This window comes from Varanus komodoensis, unplaced genomic scaffold (genome assembly GCF_004798865.1).
Source record: "Varanus komodoensis strain SLA01 unplaced genomic scaffold, ASM479886v1 scaffold88, whole genome shotgun sequence".
In the NCBI taxonomy this organism is placed as follows: domain Eukaryota; kingdom Metazoa; phylum Chordata; class Lepidosauria; order Squamata; family Varanidae; genus Varanus; species Varanus komodoensis.
The window spans coordinates 47,465-69,065 of NW_025336576.1; the positions used below are offsets into that span (position 1 = coordinate 47,465).

The 21,601-nt window shown below is 57.0% G+C and overlaps 1 protein-coding gene across 1 annotated transcript in view; it reads right to left on the reverse strand.

Moving 5' to 3' along the window:
* Positions 1-355: 355 nt before the first annotated feature.
* The window catches only part of CDS2 (CDP-diacylglycerol synthase 2), a 29,608-nt gene continuing 8,362 nt past the window's right edge, over positions 356-21,601 (reverse strand). The window contains exons 2-13 of the mRNA XM_044417390.1: positions 19,026-19,159; positions 17,287-17,383; positions 15,761-15,858; positions 15,130-15,269; positions 13,688-13,746; positions 11,970-12,052; positions 8,637-8,724; positions 8,401-8,469; positions 7,922-8,074; positions 7,078-7,197; positions 6,191-6,294; positions 356-5,690 (exon numbers count right to left, since the gene is read on the reverse strand). Of these exons, the coding sequence (XP_044273325.1) occupies positions 5,561-5,690; positions 6,191-6,294; positions 7,078-7,197; positions 7,922-8,074; positions 8,401-8,469; positions 8,637-8,724; positions 11,970-12,052; positions 13,688-13,746; positions 15,130-15,269; positions 15,761-15,858; positions 17,287-17,383; positions 19,026-19,159 (1,275 nt within the window). The 3' untranslated portion in view covers positions 356-5,560. The remainder of the gene's footprint in view (positions 5,691-6,190; positions 6,295-7,077; positions 7,198-7,921; positions 8,075-8,400; positions 8,470-8,636; positions 8,725-11,969; positions 12,053-13,687; positions 13,747-15,129; positions 15,270-15,760; positions 15,859-17,286; positions 17,384-19,025; positions 19,160-21,601) is intronic.

Here is a 21,601-nt window from a genome sequence, read left to right on the forward strand (position 1 = left end):
GCCTCCCCCTCCCCGTGGTCTGGGCCACTCTGGGATCCTGGGGGCTTTTGCGGACTGGGAAAGCTGGTTGATCCCTACAAGCAGGCTCCACTAAGTGTCCCGGGGGGGGGGGGGGTATTTACTCCATCCCAACCTACAACCTTTAAGGGGTTTTTTTTAAAGTCCCTGGGAAATACGTGCATTTCGAACAGGGAAATTATGCATCGGATTTCATAGCCTTGATGTATATAGAAAGGAAGTTTGTGGCACTTACTTCCCCGCTATTTATTTCCTGGTGATATACAGACTTCCCCTCACTCACTGAAAAACCCCCAACAAGCTTCTCCCATTTCTAAAGAACTGCATATGCAAGCAATTAATGTAGAGATATTTTATTTAACAATAACAGTACAGTATATAAATAGGGTATAATACCTTTATATAGTATTTCACATTCTGACAGTCAAAAACAAGAAAACCAGAGGAAAGTCCATGTGTATTTGCCACACACACACGCGCACGCACGTGCACACACACAGAGGCATCCCTCCCTCAAAAGACAATACATTTAAAAATAAGTGGATAGCGTGGACAGAATAAACACACTGAATGAGGGGCACAGGGACCATGCAGGCAGGGAGGGAAAGGAACTGCAGAAGGGCAATGTATTTCCTCCAAGAGGACTAGAGGCATGACAAGCGTCATATTGGCAGCTTCAGATACATCACTGTGTCAGGTGATGGCACCTCTTCAACCCTACAGAGCAGTTAGCAAAAGGAGGTGTGCGCTGGGGAGCAGAGATCAGGGATCCAAGCATGGCCAGGTGGTTCTGCTCATGCTCAGGAAAGCTGATGCCCAGAGGCAGCAACTTCTGGGATGCAGAGTAGCTCTGCCCTATATGGAAACCATTACAGAAAGCGGGGTTCCCCCCAGCCCCCGGCCAGCTCCAGGATGAGGCCCGGGCTGCGTGCAGTCAAAAACTGCTTTGGCAAAGGGCAGCCAGCTCTCAGACACTGAGCCACTGGATCTGCCGCCAGTTGGATTCCGGACCCCAGACACACGCAGGCCTCTCAGAACGGTTCTCAGGATCGCCGCCTCCAAGGCGCCGACACCTTTAAGCACACACTTTCTGCTCAGCAGCTCTCTCCGCAACGGCTCCTGGCCCGCTGCCACCCCTGGAGGGCCTCCCCCAGGGACGTGGAGACACCCCGCGCTTCTGGTCCCGCTCCTGACTCCTTGCGCCCAAGCAGGGGGACTCCAGTGCTGGGCTGGTCCCTGGGAGGCAGCCCCTCCCCGCCACCCACAGGCACTCCCCGAAGTGGTCCCCCGGCCCGGGGAGCATGGCCTGGCTCAGCCGAGCAGGCTTCCTCTGACAACGACACTGGGGAAGCTCGCCCTGGTGACCCGGACCCCCGGGCAGAGTTCTAGGCCTGGACTGGGACTTGCGCCTTTGGGGCCTCAACAGCCGGGCCAAGCTGCCCCCTTTCCTCTGATCTGCTCCAGGCGAGCTGCTGCACCAGCTGCAGGTTAAAAGCCCGCCGCGTTTCCAACCGCTCTTTGCCAGCTTGCGTGTTCACCTCAAGATCCAGAACGAACAAAAGGGGGGAACCCTCCGAGTTTGGGCATTTATCCTCAATCTCAGTAACTGGCCCACCTTCCCACTGCTTGGTCAACAGCAGTGGCTGGCCCTGACAGCAGACACGGCAACACACAGCCCTCGAGCTTCTCCTTCCCCCGTGCTGGTCTCGCCTTGCACAGAAAGTCTCCACCACCGCTTGACCAAGCATCCACTGCAGCCACCCACAGAATCAAGCGGCAGCCGCAGGACGGCACCTCTGGCGTCCACGATCTGTTCCGCTGCCGCCTTCCGCAGCAAGCCAGCCTCGGCCTCCTCATGCCATTTCCTCCAAGCACTCACTGGGAAAACGGAAGTGGTGGGGCTGAGAAGCCCAGCGCCTCCTCCCCAGGCTTGCTCTGCATGAACTCTCCGGAGAGACATGACCAAACACTTCCAGCTCCATGTGCACCAGGGTTCTGCAGAACCAGGGGGTGCTGTGAAATGGGGGTCCCCTGCAGAGGGGGTTCCAATCCTAGGGGAGCATCCACAAGCAGAGAACCTTGCATGCACCACCAGCACTTTCCAAACTCGCCATCCATGCGTGAACGGGGGGAGCAAAGCGGGAGCCGCAGAGCGCAAGGTGGTCTCCTGCTGCTCCTTGATGCAAGAATCCGCTGGGAAGTGGGGGGTCCGGCTCTGCCCCCGCCTTCTCCTGGCCATCTCACCTTTCCACCTTGTCTCTGCTTCTTGCAGGGAAGGATGTTCAAACATGCCCACCCCCAGGTGGTACCGCCCAGGAGAAGCTTCGCCTCTTGAGCGAAGCAGCAAGTTAGGGGGGAGTGTCCGAGAGCCAACAATGGCTGGCTTGCCTGCGCAGCGGCTTCAGAGACCCAAACTATGCAAACCACAACGCTCAAATCACAGCCTGTGCACGTGAGCTTAAGCCTCACGCATCGCTCGGGTCAGCCAGAAGCCAGATCTTCGCTTTTAGGCCTCTTCTGAAAAACGGCATGTCTCTGTGTATGGATCAAAAGAGAAGGCCTGGGTGGCCATCCAAAAGCTAGTATAAGGTATAGAAAGGACAAAACACAACAGGCAGAAAGAAGAGAAAGCTCACGAACTGGATGCATCCGTAAAGAGCAAAGTTTGGAGCGGAAGTTTCTGTGCGAGGCTGTCAGGGCCACCCGCGGCACCCGGAACAGCTGCCGCACGCCTCAGGCTGGGCCTGGCACTTTTGCGCTGAGCTGCCTGCATGCTTCGGCGGGAGCTTTGCACAGATGGGCAGAAGGGGGAGCGAGGCCCTGGAGTGCCTATGCAAAAGCCACCCGCTTCTCCGCAGTCTATCATTGGCACCAGAGGAAAGGAGAGGAGCCGGCTGAGCAGGTCCCAACCGTTCGTCGCATGCGGACTCGTTCCGGAGGAAAGGAAATGCTCCAGCTAATGTCTGCCACCTCTTCTCAAGAGAGAGACTGCCTTCGTGTGAGAGAGGGAGCGAGGAAGAGACTGTGTCGGCTCTTGCAGCTGAGGACTGAATTACTCAACGCCTCTGAGCCACTGCTGCAGTTGCCTGAGCAGCAAAGATGAAAAGCGGTGGCAACTTCCCTTTGGGGACTGGGTGGGAGGGGAGTCGGGCGGCAGGAGCGAGGCTGCTATTCAGCATCAGCCCAGGGTGCCTGGGGAGGGGGAGGCCAGTCCTCCGGAACGCTTCGCGCTGCCCCTGCAGCCCCCCATCTGCCACACCCTGGCCAGCCCTGCGACACTCCAAAGACCTCTTGCAGAGACCAGAACTCACCCCTTCCCCAAAGTCTGATTCCAGCCATTTCCAAGTCGGCTTCAATCAGGAGGTTACTGTTAGCTCTGGAAGGGCAGGAGACCAGGAGGGTGGCCGGGAGCAGCGAAAGCTAGGCCATCTCCTTGCCCCCGTTTTTTCCTCCCCACAAGGAACTTTTTTCCTCCATGGGGTCCAAGGCATGCTTCCCCATATGTACTCTGGGCCTGGCACATTCCGGAGTGAGTGAGAGTGTGAGTGTGAGTGTGTATGTGGATTCTAGACTGGAACGGGAAGCCCATTTCTAAACATAACCAACGAGGTTAACAAAAGGAGCCACTCCCAGCTGCAGGATGGTCTTTGCAGGCAGTTGCCCAGCTGGCCTGGCTAAACACCATGCGAACACACCTGTGGAGACTGCTGGGCCAAGGGCACTGCTGGAGCGGCTTGGAGGCAGACTGCCCCTTGACCCAGGCACATGGGTGCAGCTGTCGGGCATTTCCTGACAGTGCTGGCTGCCTCTCCTTCCCACACAGCAAGCCCCGGGACTGGTGGTCGAGACAAGCACAGAAAGCAGTTCCGGCAAGAGGAGGAGCAAGGAGGTATTCCCAAAGCACAGCATCCGCCCAGGCTGCTAATTTTAGGGCTGGGTATTATGGACAGCAGTAACTCTGAGCGGGGGTCAAACACAACCGCACACTTCTCATTCCCACACGTGGGAAAAGAAGCAGCAGCAGCAGCAGCAGCAGCAGCAGCAGCAGCAGCAGCAGCAGCAGCAGCAGCAGCAGCAGGGAAAGGGCGAGGAGGAACCCTTCTGCCCAGCACACAGGTTTCTCTAGCTAAATAATGTTTTGGGGTAAAAAAATCTTATGTCCCACCAGCTGCTTTCTAAACTGGTGGAACCCCGCTAACGTCTAAAGGGTTCCAAAGTCCCCACCATGTTCTGTGGGAGCTAGACAGGCAGTATTGGGATGATGGCAGACAGAAACCCTGGAACCCTGGCCCAGGGGTACAGACATGCGCCTCATCTTGACCGCTTCAGGTTTCTGGAGAAGAGCGTTCCAAATCCGGTCTCCATGCATCTTTACACTGCTCGCTCTCTTCCACTCACATGAGGGATATTCGTCTTAAAAACAGTTCAGTAGGATTTGCAAAATAAAAAAATTGAATGCATTTATTTAAAAAACAGAACTTGCCTTTCCTTCTGTGCCCTTCCACACTTTCCCCGAGGGCCTTGATCTGCAACCCAGGTAAAAACCTGGCAAGTTCCATCTTCCGTCTGGAAGAGCAGTCCTCTCGGCTGCACTTTCTCCAGATCAACACCCCTCTGCTCACTTTCCTTCTGTGGTGAAAGCAACATGGCAGTGCCCCAGAGCATCCATGCACACCACCGCTTGTGTAGCTGGATCTGTGCAAATGCCCCCTGGCCCGGGCAGGAGCGCACTGCCGGACAATGGCGCAAAAGCAGCGGCCTTCATGGGAAGGTGGTCGGCCAGCCCTTCTCTCGCAGAAGCCCAGCTTGGGAAGTGGTTGACGCCCCCATCCTCTGCGTTCATTTTCGCAGTTGCCAAGCTGAGCCACGTGCAAGGAGTCCGGCCCTTCGATTTTCCTCGCAAAACCAGAGCCGACACGGGGGCCTGAATGGAAACCACCCCCAGCCTGGCTCTCTGCTTGTGGGAACGCAATGACTCCTGACCTGGGTTGCTCTGTGGCACGCAGGGGTGCGACAGGGAAGCACTGCCTACTTCACTGCACTCTGGGCACCGATTCGGCAGCCTGGAGAGCTCGCACAATCACCCCGCCAGGCGTGATGCCCAGAGAGAGCGCGGTGGTGGGACTCCGGTCGCTTCGGATCAGCACACCTGCTCTTTCACCTGGACCACAAAGCCCCCGCTCGGCACGCTTTTCTCACGATGCACCTTCTCCCCGACAAGAGAAAATCTTGGGGCGGAGAAGCCACCCCACACGGGAGGGATCGGTTACCTTCTAAAGCACTCATTCAGACGACTTCTTCTTCGCCACCATTCCTTCCAAGCTAAAAGCTCCCACTGGCTTGCTTGAAACACGGTCACACAGATACACAGTGCTTGTTTTAAAGTCCACAAACGCAGGCCCCTCATATGGAAAAGGAGAGACTGAGAGGCGTGAGGCTGGGATATTGTTCTGGGTGGGGCAAGCTGGAAGAGGACCTCCTGGCCAGGCGTGGGGAGGCTGGTGGGGTGGACGCGCCCTGCCGCACCTGGACGGCTCTGTGCCTAGGCGTCCTCTGGCCCCAGCAGTACACCCTTGTCGAGCAGGTGCGCCTTGAGCGTGTTGAAGATGCTCAGCTGCTGATCTGGCCGCAGAGTGAGCAGCTGCTGGATCAGCTTGCTCGGGTTGGGACCCCTTGCAGGAGGAAAGGCAGAAAACAGCCATGTCACATCCCCACACAATGCAACCGCAGCCAGAAAAGGCTTCCAGCAGCCCGCGCCCCGTTTCCTTTTGTTGCCCGGTCCGCTCTCCTCTTCAACACCACCCTCCTCTTAGCCAGGAGCGAGGAGCCGTTCTGCCTTGGGATGGACAACATCCTTCTGTTCCAGGCAGCTGGGGGGCTGGAAGCCCTCCACGAAGCCTCTCCTGCCCCCCTCTTCTCCTCTCTGCAGGGGAAGATCGCATCCTGGAACGGCAGAGCTGGGAGGGGCCGGGAAGGCCATCGAGCCCAGCCCCCTGCTGCCACACGGCACCCCCTTGGCGGCGATCTCAGCCTGCGGCGCACACGGCTCGTGCCCAAGCTGGGACCCAGGCAGCGTGTGAGGCAGGGAACCCCCAGTCCTCTCTGGCTGGGGATGAGGAAGGGGCTCCAGCCTAAGGCTCGACAATGCGCCTGGACCGGACCGGAGCACTACCTGATGAAGCTGGCGATGTAGACGTTCACAAAGGTGGCCATCAGGTACTGGCAGTCGAAGCGGTCCATGATGCCCCCGTGCCCCGGGATGGTGCTGGCGAAGTCCTGCAGCGGTGAGGGGAGAAAGGCCACTTTTCTGAGGCTGGGGGAGGGGACACCTGTCTATTGACTTCACGCTGCAGAGGACCTCCAGTCCCCTCCCCTTTTCTGCCCCCTGAAGCAGAAAGTTACTTTCTTGTTGCCCGGGAAGTAACTGCACTGCCCTGGGTAGAATTCTGCAGTGGATGGGGCTGGGGGGGCAACTGCTGGCTCAGACTTGTGCTAGCCTGAGCAGGACGCGCCCCCGTCATTCACCCCCACCCCAGCACTCACTGGCTCGCCCTTCCCCTTGGCAGGATTTAGCCGCCCGCATTACATCTCCAGTATTCCTTTTCCACGTATTCTTTCCTAGTGCACGGCTTAAAAATGATCTGTTTTAAAACTCAGGGTGTAAAACCTCAGACCAAAAAACTTCAGGCCAAGGGGGAAGTCCCACTCTCTGAAATTCCCCGGGGGGTCTCACTCACTTCCCCCCAGCCCTAACCACTAACTGCTTACTGGCTTCCCCATTTCTGTGCAGCCTTCCCCCCCGCCAAATTCAAACACACTGAAATTCTAGGGTTAGTGGTGGTAGAAGCTTCATGCTAAAATACGTTTTAATTTTTGGTGATATGCACTTGCCAGTTTTGCTTTTACCCCCAACCAGAGCGTGCCTGGCAGCTTTTCTGAATCAAGCAGCCCATCCCACACACTGAATTGCGCATTAAGCATCCCAGCGCCTGCCGCCCAAGAGAGAAACATGGCCAATCGCCCGCACGGCAGCCATCACCAAGATGCCCAGCAGCGTACCTTGATTTTGAAGGCCCTTTTGAATCCACTGGCAAAGAATCCTCCAAAGGGCCCGATAAGGGATGCGAAAGTGGAAAGCGCAGTGCTGTGGATCTGGAAGGGGTACATCCGGATGGTCTTCTGGAGAGAGCGGGAGGAGAGATTCTCGGCTTTAGAAGCTGCGGGACACATGGCATGGTGCAGTGGCACAGTAATGAGGAGAACAGCTACTCACTATTAAGTCGTTTCTCTGGGCTGGGCCACTCTGGGCGGCATGTGGGAAAAATACTCTGCACATGCCCAGGGGCTGTCTTTGGCAGGGAAGAGTCAAACAAGCAACCCGCACCGGAACAGCCAGGGCAAGCTTTGCCTCCTGACAGCTGTGTGGCTCCTTGTTTCTGTTCGCACCCACCGTGTGAGGGACGGGCCCAGCTTATTACCTGCCCTCTCTGCACCCCACTTTTTCTCCCAAGGAGACAGGTGCGATCCTCCTCTTTTCCATTTTTTCTCCTAATCCCCCTGTGAGTCAGGGACCGGCCCAAAGTCACCCAGCTGAGCATCATGGCTAAATGGGAACTCCCACCCAGGTCTCCCAGTCCCTCACCATAACCACTACCCCACACAGCCCCCCTCAGAGAAATCCGGGATTTCTGCATCCCGGCCATCCTGGCCAGAGGAATAAAGTGCTGCTCAACCCAGCCACACTGCACGCCCTCCCTTGAGGCAAGTAAATGCAGCCCGCAGTCCCTCCCCGTCCCTCCCCGTGGCCGCCGCCATCCAGGCAACTGCACTACAGCCTGTGACCACGGCGCACTTCCGCGTGGGCCAGGGCCGCCCAAGTCGGCGCCCGGATCCAGATGCCTACCCAGCTGAGGACCGACTGCAGCACGGGAGGGACGCTGTACTCCTGCAGCTGGAACAGTTCGCTGGGCTCGCAGTCCACGGTGAAGCGGTTGGTGTCGTTGTTGAACTCCACGGGGCACACGAAGTACGTGCAGCCGGACATCGCGTAGGAGAGCTGCGTGGTGGCGGAAGAGCCGCGGGTGAGGCGCCGCAGGACGGCAAGGGGGCTGGGGAGCCGCGGGGGACGGCGCTACCGTGACCGAGGCTTTCCTGCTGCAAGTGGGCTTGCCCGGGAGATCCGCGGCCAAGCCCCGTGATAGCAGCTCCTTCCGCGATTCTGGAGCGGGACTGGCAAGGGGCTTCGCCGATGCTTGTGGGGACGGGGCCCCAAGCACAGACCCCTGGCAGCGCTCAGCCATTCCCCCAAGCGACTCCCGCTCTGCTCGAGGCGTGGCGGCCGCTGCCGGTACCAGCCTTGCCGTGGGCCGGCTGGGCACTCACCACCAGGCCGAAAAGGACGGTGGCGAAGAATCCTCCGATGAAGCCCTCCCAGGTCTTCTTTGGAGAAAGCTGCTGGCACAGAGGTGGGCAAGGCTGTTAAGCGAGGTGCTGGGGGGACGTGGGGCGGCCCTCCCAGGCCCCAGAAGTGGAGCAGGAAGGTGGGGCAGAAGCGGGTGGCCTCTGAGGCGCCTCCTGAGCCAAGCCGTCCCCAGGGCGATCCCGAGGCAGGAACCAACCTTAATGAGCGGGGTGCGTCCGAAGAAGAACCCAAACATGTAGGCCATGATGTCGTTGCAGATGACGCAGGAGATTGGGACGATAAACCTAGAGGGCACCGGGGCGGGGGTTAAAAAGCACTCACAGGAGCTGTCTTTATTTAGAAAGAGAAACACAGCAGCCCAACATTCCCCAACCTGAATGCATGGGACTGCAACTCCCATTGCCCCGTTGGCTGGGGATGATGGGAATTTTGTTAGATGCCTATCTGAGCTTTCTTCCTCTTGCTATTCTGGTTATTGGCCAGAAGAGGGAGCCCTGGTGCTGCCTCAGCACCTCAAAGAACCCAAGGCAGCTTACCCAGCTCCATTTTGTTCTCACAACAGCCACCCTGCGAGGTAGGTTAGGTCAGGAGGCAGGGAATGGCCCAGTCAGCCAGTTAACTCTGTGGCAGAGAAGGGACTCGAACCTGGATCTCCCAAGCCCCAATCCAAGACTCTAACCACTACACCACACCACCTCACTGCAAGAGGAGCTGCAGACCAATGCACCTGGAGGCCACCAGGCTGGGGAAAGCGGCTCCTGATTACAAGGCCTGCAACGTGATACCCAGCAGCCGCAACGGCCGCCTCGGAGCAGCTCACCAGCACTGAGCTCATTCCAAGCCGCAGCTCTGATCCCCGGACCGTGCCCCTTGCTCCAAAATACATGAGGAGACCCCCAGACTTCTGTTCTAATTTTGCTTTTAGGTTTTTTCTTTTTAAACAACAAGTCAACCCAGACAAAGCCAAGCCAGAATGGCATTTGAACCAGCCATGACAGGTTTATTCGCGTAAATGGATCAAAAACCACAGATAAAGCTGCATGGGAAGGATTTTTTGCCCCAAGTACTTCCGGACTGTCGGGGTCAATGCTGCCAGAGCTGAATTCAAGGTCAAGGGGAACACGCTTGCGCAACAAGAGAGTCTCTTTATGTTTTGTGCACTCTGGTGTTCAAAGACTGGGAATTTGCTGAAAGTGTCCCAGTAAGGCAAACACTGAGGAAAAGCCTTCACTAGTCCCAGAGGGGAAGTACAGGAGAATTCTGGCTGCGGTGGCAGCGGAAGGGGCATCTTGGGGGGACCCTACTTAATTTGCTCAGGGCCCATGAAAGGCTGACGTCTGGGGAGACCCTTCTGCAGAAATGTTTGCTCTGCAGAAGCACGAAGAGGGGACCTTCCCCCACCCAAACACCGGCTCCAGAGGAGGAATCTCGTGCAAGACGGCAGCAGCGTGACATTCCGCACGCCCCACAGGCTACGCCAAAAGCCAGTAATTAGCATCTCTGCCTTAACTGCATCTTTCGACACTTGCACCTTAAACGCAACCATTCGATAAACCCATGCAGGTGGATACTGGCTGCCTCCTCCTGGGCCTTCAGGCCGCCACTCTGCTTCGGCCACCCTCCAGCCTTGCGTCCTACACATGGCAGTGGCAACAGAGTTCCTGATAAAGGCCAGAAGGCCTGGAACTCTTATACCAGGTGTGGCAGGCAGAAATTCAGCAGGTGCAGTTTTACCTACAGCATCTGGAGGTGGAAGCAGCACCTGTAGACAGGTGCTTCTGTGATGGCTAGAAGTTGAGCAGGTACAGTTCCCAGCTCCAAATGCTGGGGAGGACTCCACCTACTGAGTTTCTGCCTGTCATTCAGTCTCAGACACACAGTTCCATGAACGGTGGAAGAAAACCACCACCCAGAAGCAAATGCTGGCAAGTGCTGACTCCCTGCACATGTGCTAAATGAAGATAAACATCTTTATTTTCAAGGTGTTTTCTGCCCAGCTGGCAACCATTGTCTGTCTCCTCCCTTCTGCAGAGAGTTGTTTATTTAAAAAATGGGGGAGAAAAAGATGTATTTAGAAACCGGAAGACTCTGTCTATATTATTTGTAGTATAATTAGAAATATGGATTCCTCAGTGACCAACTTCTCTCTTGTTGTAGGATCTACCCACACTTTCCGGCACTCATATTCTGCAGGAGCACGGACAAGTATTGGGCCTGGGGTGCTTTGCACCAGGCTCCCACACAATGTCATTACATACTCTTTGTTCCTTCCGCATTCTGCATAATCGCTGCTATTTTTAGCCAGATCTCTGCAGGAAATGTTACTCTTCCGGCCTCAAAGGAGCACTTGGGATGGCCCAGCAGGCAGCCTGGCCTGTTGCATGTTTTGGGTTTTTTTGGGGGGAGGGGGGGCTAAACTGAATGTTCAGCCTTGAATTCAGCAGTGGATACGGATCCCAGTGGCTCCTGCAGCTGGGCGTGCACTCAATGGATTTACCTGGAAAAAGCCAGTGCATCCCAGAACCGTTGGCTGAACTACTGGCATTCTCGTACGAACACCTATAATGTAATGACTTTGAGCACATTAAAAAAGCAGCCAGGACAGGCTAATCCCTGCTTAAACGCCAAACCGTTGTCATCCGGATTGTATGACAATCAAGGGCACTCCTAGAGAGGGTGCTCAAGTCACCTCTAAGCCTCTTCAGGCTGGAGGCGCGGGGAAGGCAGCAAGGAGCGAAGGGGCTGGCCATGCAGAAGAGTGCCAGAGCAGGTTTACGCGAAGCTGGCCGCACCAGAGCCTCCAGCGAGACGTGGCCAAGGGGTCTGTTCCTCGAGGGGCAAGGCTGGTCTGATGCCCTGTGTGCCTGCCTGCCCCTTGAGACCGCAGGCAGGGGCCCTTCTCCGGGAGTCCTCTTGGAAGGTGGCTACTCGGAGAAGGGCCGTTCAGGCGGTGGCACCCCGACTGCGGAACACACGCCCCAGGGTCTCACCTGGCGCTGGCACTTTACTCTTTTCGGCATCAAGAAAAGACCCTTTTATTTTCCCACTATTTTAACAGTCAATCAGGTTTATCCTTGATATTATCATCATTTATTGGATGCACTGTGTTGTGTGTTGTTTGTTGTATACGGTTGCTTTGTTTTTTTGTTTTTTATAAGCTGTCCAGAGACTTTTAGTATTGGGATGGCATATCAAAACTTTAAATAAATAAGTAAGGTTCCTCGCGCGGCCGCCACCACCTGTTCCATTAAAGCCACGCACCCAGAAGCCGCAGCAGTGCCTAGGGAAGGCTTGTGCTTTGGCAAAGCTCCTCCTCCTGCTCCCAAGCCAGGAATCGCTCCGGGGGGAACATGCCCTCGACACACACCAAGGATGCGAAGCGGCCTCCCCCACCCCCCGATTCACGCCCCCAGTAAGAGCACCTGGCTGCTGCTCCGTGCAAACGGCCCCGCCGCCCGGGCACCCCCATCCTCAAGCCCTCCACGGAGGCCACCCCACGCGGCCCACGCCCCGAGCAGCTCCGACTCACCAGATCATTCCTTCAAAGAGGTTGTGAATGATGAGGTGCGACTGGGTGACAACGATCAGCAAAGTCACATGGGTCCAGCCGAACTGGGAAGAGAGAACGCGCAGGCCACTTGGCGGGGAAAACATTTCTCCAACACAAGCCGAAGGGCCAAGTGGCGAGAACGGCAGAGGGGGAGGAGTGGGCGCATGCTGGGCAACCGGGCACCCCGCGTCCCACGGGGCAGGCACAGGGCTAGCAAAACCTTGGACTCACGTGACCCCTTCCCCACCCCAGAGATCTGGTGGCCCGCCTTCTGCGCCTCTGACTCTGCCAGCTATCAGCGTTGCAAGACAAGGCTGGTCCCTCTCTAACCCAGCAGCGGGGAACCTGCAGCATGCTGGACACTGCTGGACTCCAACTCCCATCAGCCCCACCTAACAGCTGAGCAGGGATGGTGGGAGCTGGAGGTTGTGGGTGCCTCACTCCTGCACTAGAAGATTTGGAGACGGGATACTGGAAAAATGGGCTAAAGCTCCCAAAGGCTACCCAGCCCTTTAGATGAGGTATGGAAGATGGGCTCTTGGGCTGGCCAGGAAGGTCCAAGAAGCCAGGAGGCACGAGAGGTGGGGTCTTCCCGTGACGTCCCTTCCACTGTGCAGTGCCTCCCACAGGCAGGGCAGCTGGCCCTCTTCCGCCTCCATTCAGCCAGGCTCCAAGACCCCGACTCGCAACAAAGGTGGCCCGCGCAATTCAGCTCCCCTTTAGGGCAGCTGTATAACCCCTGCCACTGGGACAGCCATGTGCAGGTCCCTACCGGGGGGCTCTGCATCGGGCCTGCCAGCTGCCTTATGCGCGTGTTTTGTGGGAAGCTTCCCGGAAGGCGGCTGCTCTGTCCCCAACGGCATCACCACATCCAAACCAAGAAAGCCACTCTGGAGAGCACAGCTTGCCAGGGAGGTTCTTTGTGACTCCCTGGCTGGCCCAGTGCGTTGCATTTCGTTCACACGGGACGTCAGTATTTCTGGGACTTCACGCGTCGTAGCCTCATCTATTCAGACAACTTTCCACCCTGCCCGCACCAGCAAACCCAAAGGCTTTTCCAGCGCTGGGACAGGGAGAGTGAGCACGCTGGTCCAGTCATCCTGCCTGGCTCTTCCTTACTGGGTGAGCAGCTAATCCAGGCTAAGATGCTTCGTCCACACTTGATGAGTGCCGTGTTCCAACCAGACGCGGCTCGTCTTTCCCCAGCAAACCAAAGCCACAAACTAAGGCTGGCTCCTGCAGCACAACCTGGCTTGTTCGGGACGTGAAAGGCCAGAACGTCTGGCATGGACAGGCAGGAACGGAAATGCCGGCAGGTTTCACTGCTTCATGCCGGCAGGATCGCTCATGGCAATCGAACGCTGGAAAGCTTCTCTTGGTTGCCATTATGTGCAAACGCACCATAGAGTCCAGAACTGTCCCGGAAGCTCCCGCACAAAAGGAAGTGGGGATTTCAATGAAATCGGACAGCATCAAAGACACCTGAAGCATCTCTGCTCTGCCAGAGTTTGGGCTTCCCACTTCCACATGCCTTCAGCCGTAAGCAAGCTCAAAGGACATCAAGGGAGACTTTAAGCTTGTGCTTCTTCTAAACCAAGATGCGTGTGCCCTGTTAATGTCCATCTCTCCCTCTCCCCCCGCCCTGCTTCCACGAACAATGAACTCTGAAAGAAGAAAATCCATTTAGTTGATCTTACCATGTAGAACTGGAGCCGATAATGCTTTTTCACCAGACTCAAAACAAACATGCAAAAGCCTGCGGAGGGAGAGATGCGGTTGGAGGGGAATGCAGTAACAGGGGCACCCCTTTCCTCCCCGTCTCACACACCCGTATTTCGTGCAGCCCCGAGACCTACTGGGCAGGATGATGGCCGTGGCCCTTCTCCTCACCGTGTTCCTTATACTGCCAAAGTCAGTACTGCAGGAGAAGGATCTTCCCTCCAAGGCATTGTCAAAATAAATGCTCTGGCTACCCTCGAGGGAGGGGCAGGAAGCGAGTTCTTGGGGTCCTGTATTTTGTCAGCCTCACCCAGCAGAAACGGCGGGCAGAGGGGTGCGGTGCGTAGGCAAAGTTCAGGCTTTGCAAGGGAGGCAAAGGAATTCACGGAGGAGAAGAAAAGGTGCAGCGGGCGATGGTCAGGAGGCAGAACACAGAAGGCCGGTTCTCAACTGGGTTCTGTCCTGCCCCATCAAGGCTCAAGAGTGGATTGCCGATGCCAGAACAACATCTGTAAATCCCCGCAGGGTGGAAGGGGCAAGGGCCTCTTTTCCGTCGGAGTGGGCGACTTTATGGAACACCTTCCGACATCAGGAAAGCGTCCAGCCCTTCCCTGCACTCAGGGACCCACGGCCCTGATGCCACCACCCCTCCCGGCTGCACCACATCCCTGGGCAGGAAGGCCGCGATCCACCCAGGGATGGCCAGCACTTCGCTACCTGCAGACTGGGGATACGGGGACCCAGGCTTTCCACTCAGCCATCTATGACATGCCTGCATCACCCAGCTGCCACAGCTCGCCGGGCAGGAAGAGGGGCCCGGCTGGGGTGCCACCTTGCACGTGCCAAATCCGTGCCCACCGGCCTCTCCATAAGAAAACGAGGACCCTGGGCACCCTGAGGGAGGGTGGCCACTCCAGCCCCTGGCCAGGGCCGCTGTCTGGATTCCGGCGCGAGCTGAACTCTGCCACACCTTCCCGGCTTTCACACCCAAGCCCATTCCGCTTCTTTAGCGTCGTCCCAGGAGCCGTCATTGCAGTACTATCCATCTGCCAGCACGAGGCTCAGCTATTTTTTAACTTTCCCAATTTTTTAAGAGTTAATTGGGTTTTATCCTTGTTTTAATCACTAGTTATCGGATGCAGCGTTGTTGTTATGGTTTGCTTTGTTTTTCGTTTTTCTATAAGCCACCCAGAGACTTTTAGTATTGGGACGGCATATAAAAACTTCAAATAAATACTTAAAATAATTAATAAATAAAGCTAAAATTCTACAAGGCCTCCTCCAATTGGGAGGACACGAAAACACGGTCCCCAAGGAGAGAAGGGCCCATTCCTCTGGGGCCTCTGAGAATTTAAGAATATGGTCCTCCGGGAATCCCAAGGCTGGCCATCCCGGAATAAGGGAACACCGGCTCGCTTACCTGTTAGGTAGAGTGCAAAGGAAATGAAGCGGTGGTATTTGCTGAGAATTCTCAGAGGCTCCTCCCTCTGGACCAGAGTGAAGAAATAGTCGGTCACTGTCTCGCCGTAGAAGAAGTAGTTCACACAGAGCAGGAAATACCTAGAAAGAGAGGAGATGGCACACCCGACCCGGCAGTGAGTGCTGGCCGGGCTGGGCATACGCCAGCTCCCCATTTCTTCCGGCTTGACCACCAGTTCCCACGGATCCTTTGCTCCTTCCAGCTCATGCATGGAAAGGTGGAAACCGGAGGGCACCTACTGCCAGCAACGCTCCTCTTGGAACTCGAGCCTCAAGCGGTCCGTGGGAAGCAGCCGCTGCTGATGGGAGAGCAGCCCCAGCATCCGGAGGGCCCACCCTGGCACAGAGAATGGCCAAAGAGAACTCCTGGGGCAGCCCACGAAGGGCTGCACTGCCCCCGACTACACGCCACGGGTGACCTGTTTTCACAATGGCGGGGCATAAAGGCGGGAGAAGGCACAGCTCTGAGCTTGGCGTGGCACGAACCTCGCCTCTGGCACAACGCACCCCCTCGGGGGGAGCTCCTGGGCCTCCTCCCACCGCTCTGCAGGCGCGCGCACTGTCCGACTCACCAGCTGAGCGTTCTGAACCAGGGGAGGTCGTAGGAGTGATAAACGTTGTAGCCGATGGTGATGATCTCCTGGAAGCACTTGATCTGGACACACATCACCTGCAAGGCACAGCAGGGGAGTGGGGGGGTCGCACGATCCCCAGCCCAATTCCCGGAAGAACCCGCAGTGCATTGAAGGGTGTGCCGCTTCCACGCCAGCCCCTTGGCTGCCCTCTGCGCAGTCACGGTGAAGACAGACACAGGGCGCGGAAGGAAAGCGCACCATTCCCGTGCATGGGGGCACCTTGGCGGGGGGGGGGTCCCCAGCAGAGCTGAGGGTCAACCCATCCTTAGCCAGGCCCTCATGGAGAATCACCCCGTCTCCCACAGCGAGAAGAAGCTGTCCTTGCCTTCCCACATCTATCAGCTCCGGCTCCGCAGTGGATGGAGGGGAAGGGCTCTTCTGGTGCCCTGGGGATGGGATGCAGAGCCTCCCCGGCACCATCCCTGGAGGGAAGCAGAGCCCAGCGCCGGCTCACGCAGGCCAGATCGCCGGCTGGGCGGGGGGGGGAGCTGCCCCCGCACAGCAGAGTGGCAGGCCAGGCCAGGCGTCCTGAAAGGCTTCCTCGGCCGCTCCTCCTGCGCCAGGGTCCCGGGTGGGCCACCGGGAGACTGAGGGAAAGGGAGGCGGTGCAGACAGCAGGAGGAAACCAGAGGCTGAACGCCCCTTCCGAAGCGAGCTGAATACAGAGCTCCACCTGGCACGCAGGCCTTCCTGGGGTGCCTGAAACCAAAATGCCCCCTCTCAGCCTGTGAGGTGCTCCGAGGGGGCATTCCTTCCGGTTCTGCAGCCCAGGCCCCGACCGGCCTCTTGGGCAAGCCGCATCCTGAATCGTGGCTGGAAACAGACTTGGCGCAGGTGAGCTGTTAGGAAGCCTGGTAGCTGCGTTAGTCAGAATCCCAGTTGGAATGCCAGGAGCTGCCGTCTGGCCACCCTCAAAGAATCTCAGGTATTTGGGGTGGGGGGGAGCAGAAGTTATCCAAGCAAAGATCTGCAGCACTGTTCACATCGTTCATGGTGGAGAAATCGGCAATGGGTTCCAATGCACTGGAATTTCTGGGAATTCGGTCTGCAGATTCTACAGTGGCTGAGCTCTTTGGAGTAGCACCGATTCTGCAAACTTGCAAGCTGCTTACCACGTGTGGGGGCAACGCACATATGCGTTTGCGCTAAGATGCATTAATGTAAGTGCGCATTTGCAAATGGGAACACGATTCCCATACATCCTTAAAAGGAAGCATCTGATTCTGCCTGCCAGGCAAAACCAACCAGCAATCTGCAAAATACAGAAGGACTTGATATCCTTCCGGGTAAAGGGATCTCCATCCCAGACAGGTTGCAGCCTGAACTGCTGAAAGGCGCTCCTTGCTCCGGAGATGCCGGAAGGGGCTGGCTGGGATGAGCTGGCATGGGAGCCATTGGGGGCTCTCCCTGGGGGCAGCTCTGGGGACAGTCACTGTGGGGGCCGCCCTGCAGGAGAAACGTACAATCATCATGAGCACCATGGGTCCCAAGTAGATGATGATGAAGAAGAAGAAGATCATTGCCAGGGTCAGGATGCCTCTCACCCACCAGTTTTTCCACCTGCATTAGAAAGGGGAGAGAGTCAAGAAGGGGACAAGGTGGTCCAGTGCCCCCCCTCGGCAGAATCAAGCCCCCCCAATCCAAGCACCTCCGCCTTTCCAGCCAAACACGAGTGGAACACTGGGCCACCCCCAGAACAAAGCTTGCCAGACCGTGTGTGCCAAAGAACTGACGGGCTTCAATAACTCAGTGGGTTGAATAATTGAAGGGTGCTCTGAATCCAAAGCATCGGCCGCAGCACTGCGCCCGCGCCCGGCCCGGCCCAGCCCCAGCTACTCGGCTTTGGGTGCGAGGGGGGAATCTGCTGGCCCCTGTGGACAGTCCCTGCTCCACAGCAGAGTTACAAGCTGCAAATGAGAGGCCGAGGCGAAACGCTCTGTCTGAGTCATCACGTACGCAGCAAACGGCACAGAGTTTAACCCAGAAGGCAAAACAAGGCCAAAAAGCCTTACGGCTGGCGATGGGTGGAATCCAACCCCACAGTGTGGGCCAGAAAAAACAGGGGGAGCCGGCTGTGTTGCAACCAGTGTTGTGGCCACGCATGTGGGGTTGTGGCTGCTTCTTGGAAGCAGATGGCTCATCCCCCCGGGGGTCTGTTTGAGAAAGTCACACCCTAAGCCCTGTGAGAGAAATGAAGGCCTGCAGACCTTCCAGCTGCAAATCCTTCGGGGACCGCAGCAGATACAGCTTTGAGATGGGCTGTCCCAGAAACACATCATGCTCATGCTATATATAAACAATTTTAAGCACACCTCCTAATGAAAACCAAAATGAAGGGCATTAAAATGCCAGGCAGCTGACCCAGGGATGGATGGAAGGCAGATACGGCTCTGCCCGCAGAAGTCCGGGGAAGCTGCTGAGGGGCAGAATGTGGCTTATTGTTTGTTTATTTATTTAAAACGTTTCTGGACTGTCCCTTATCAAAGTCTTGGGGCGGTTTAACCATACAAAATGTAAAATAAAACACAGCACCCTAATACAATTTCCAACCAGCAATAAAACCCCAATTAAAACAATGAAGTCTTAAAACATTGGGCAAATAAAAAGGCTTTAGCCTGGAACCAAAAAGAATGAAGTGACGGCGCCAGGCGAACCTCTCTGGGGAGCGCATTCCACAATTGGGGCACCGCCACAGAGAAGGCCCTTCTCTGGGAAGCCATCCTCCTAATCGCCTTCAGGGAGGGCTCCCGGAGAAGGGCCTCTGCCCCAGATCGCAAGGGGTGGGCGGCACGTGTGGAAGGAGGCGCTCCGTTGGGCAACCAGGCCCGGAGCTGTTGATCCCCCAAGGCAAATGTCTAAGGCTGGCCTGGCCTGGTGAGACTGGGCAGGGGCCCAAGCATCCCTGTGCGGTGGCCCCATCCTGCCATCTCCAAGCCACCCAGGTAGGATACCTGGAGCCAAAAGCAAGGAACCCGGGCACCCGCAACCCTGCCACCCCCGGTTTGGTGCCTGCAAGCAGATGGGGGCGGACAGCTTCTGCCTCTCCCCTGGCCTGCGGCTCGCCCGATCCCTCAGCGGGTTCAGGCTGATGGGAGTCGCAGCCCGAAGCCTCCGGAGAGCAAGCAGCGGAGCATCTCTGGATTACCGTTCCCCAAGAGGAGGAAGGAAGGCTGGAGAGCCCCTTGCCCGGCACAGATGCTACCTGGAGGACAGGTTGGAGAGCGCCCGGTTGAGCACCTCTGGAGTGTCGTCGGCCGGGGCTGCCTGGGCCACCTCCGACTTGCACTCGCTGTCAGATGCGGTTTCTCCATCCAGCTTGCTTTCCAGTTCAGATTCCTGCATGGCGAGAGGGAAAGGCATGTACTGCAAACCCATGGCAGGGCGGAATCTGCTTTAGCCTCGCCCTCCAAGGTGAGGAGAGTAAAGGAAGTGAGGAGAATTACTCCAGTTTCACCCAGGAGGCAGGAAGGAGAGAGGCAGGGAGGCGCCTGCCCATCCCTCCATCAATCCTAAGTGCAGGGAGAGGAGCAGTAACGTTTTTTCCTGCCCTGGGGCAAAGCCAAAGGGGAGAGAGCGGTGGGTCGCCATTGACGTGGCACATTTCTGGACTCCATTACTTAAATGCATTCACAGTGCACAGCTGGCCAAGCAGAGATTCATCGCGATAATGGAAACAGTCGTAGAGCTTTTAAAAGGCAGCAAGAGTGCCAGCATGCAAGCGCTCAACCCATTTAAGACAAGGCGCAGTATTCCTTGGCATCTCAAATGCAAGAGGAGAGGCCAGCAGATGGAGCTTGCAAAGGGCAGCTGAGAGCCAGGGCCGCATTCTCGGCCGTTTCCATTGTCTTAGTGCCGGAGGAGCCGCCGCTCGCTTCCTAAGGTGAGCTGACAGTGGAAAGGAGACGCTGTGCTGGACACAAGTCACTCCTGGCCCACATCCCTGGCTCACATCCCGGGACCTAGCAGGCTGCAGCCCGCCTTCCCCACGCCTGCCCAGTCCCCACGGCAGCGGGTCTGGCTGGTGCTTGGCCACTTGTTCAGCACCTTTAAAGGCACCCAACGTGGCACGTGGCACAGTAGGAAACGGGTCCCGTTCATGCTGCAAGAGCGAGGGGGAAAGGAAGCAGCTCAGTCGTCACAACTTCTGAAGAACTGAAAGCAAGAAACACCGGATGGGAGGTTCGCACAGCACTCCCTCCCTCCAGCAACCTGCCTGTATGGTTCCTGCCACGCTGAAACATGCCCAGCGGGACAGAGACTGAGCAGGGAGGGGCCAGGCAGGGGTGAGATCGGCAAGGGGATCCCCCAGGGGAGCAGGCCTGCCTTCTCCCGCCATTCTCCTCCTTGCGGACACACCTGCCTGGACACCCCGCCTGGATGTTTTTTTTTAACCCGGGATCGCAGCACAGACAGACCGACCCCGCGGGGATGGGAGCAGCTCCATGCAGGCTGTGTGAACCCAAAATGAAGCGCCCCAGGTTGTCCAGAACAGGAGCCCTCAGGTAGACTGCACTGGCCTTTGGGTGCTTGACGGAACAGCCAGTGCGGCCTGTTTCTTGAAGACGACACTGCAGAACACCATTCTCCCATCTGCCCATCCCCTCGGCCAACCTCTCCCTCCCAGAGCACCCCAATCTCCGCACTTTGCTCCCAGAATGTTCTGCCCAGCCTGGCCCACCTTATGCAGAACACAGCTCTGCTTCAGCACAGACGACTGCGCAGAGGAAGTGGGCGGCTGGGGAAGGACCAGGAAGGCAAGCCAAGCTTCCTCGTGGAAGAGGCAAGGAATGACAGGCAAAGCTACATACACCAAGGGTGGATCCATGATGCCCCGGCTTTTTCAGCCCAGCGACCGTTCCCTTTTAAATCGCCCCCTCCACTGAAAACATGGGGGAGGCAGAGGCGGGGAGCTGGTTTGAGTCCTTTGGGGCAAAACAGATAGCTTTGGATGGGGCAGGTGCAAAGCGGGCCGAGTCCCCACCGCTGGGCATCCTGGTGTGCTCCCTGCAGCCCAGAGTTCCACTGGTGGAGCTTCCCACGAACGCAAGAGGGTCCCTTGCAACAGCAGCCCTTCCACCCTGCATCCATGGCATTCCGTTCTGCCCATGGAGTGGTCCCTCCGCCATAGCTGAACCCTTCCAGCCAGGCGCTTTTTGCCAATTAGGAGGCAGCGCAAATTAACTCATCAATTGGCGCAAATTAACTTGCTCACAGTGGTTTAGGAGGTCAGTGCAAATTACAGTGCATGGTAAATTTGGAAGCATTTACTGTGTGTCTGTGTCTACACATGTCCCCAAGTGACTGCTCTGAGAATGTTACTGGGGTCAGGGCAGAAACCCCTAAAATGAAATAAAATGCATTAATCAAGGTGGACGGGCTGAGAGCTTCAAGCCAGCAAGATGCTGAGTGGACATACTGGTGCCACAGGAGGGGGGAGTTCGAACCAAAAGGAGGTAAGAGGGTCCCACACACCTTCTGGGTGGATTCGTGGGCTTGAAAGGGTGTCGTGAATTACACGGGGGTCTGCTCAGTGCAGGGACCGACAGCGCAGAGAAAGCGAAGGGGCAGCCTTTCCATCTCCTACACTATCCCTCCGCAAATTGCTGCTTTACCCACACAACTGTGCTCTGGTCCAACCAGGAGGTTTCTATGGCAACCACCGCCTGCTCTCACATATCCAGGGATGCACAGGGCTTCCGTTGCTCCTGGCAATTCTTACACAACTGGCTTTGTACGTAAACAGTGTCTAGAACCCAAGCAGGGGAGGGGAGGGGAGGG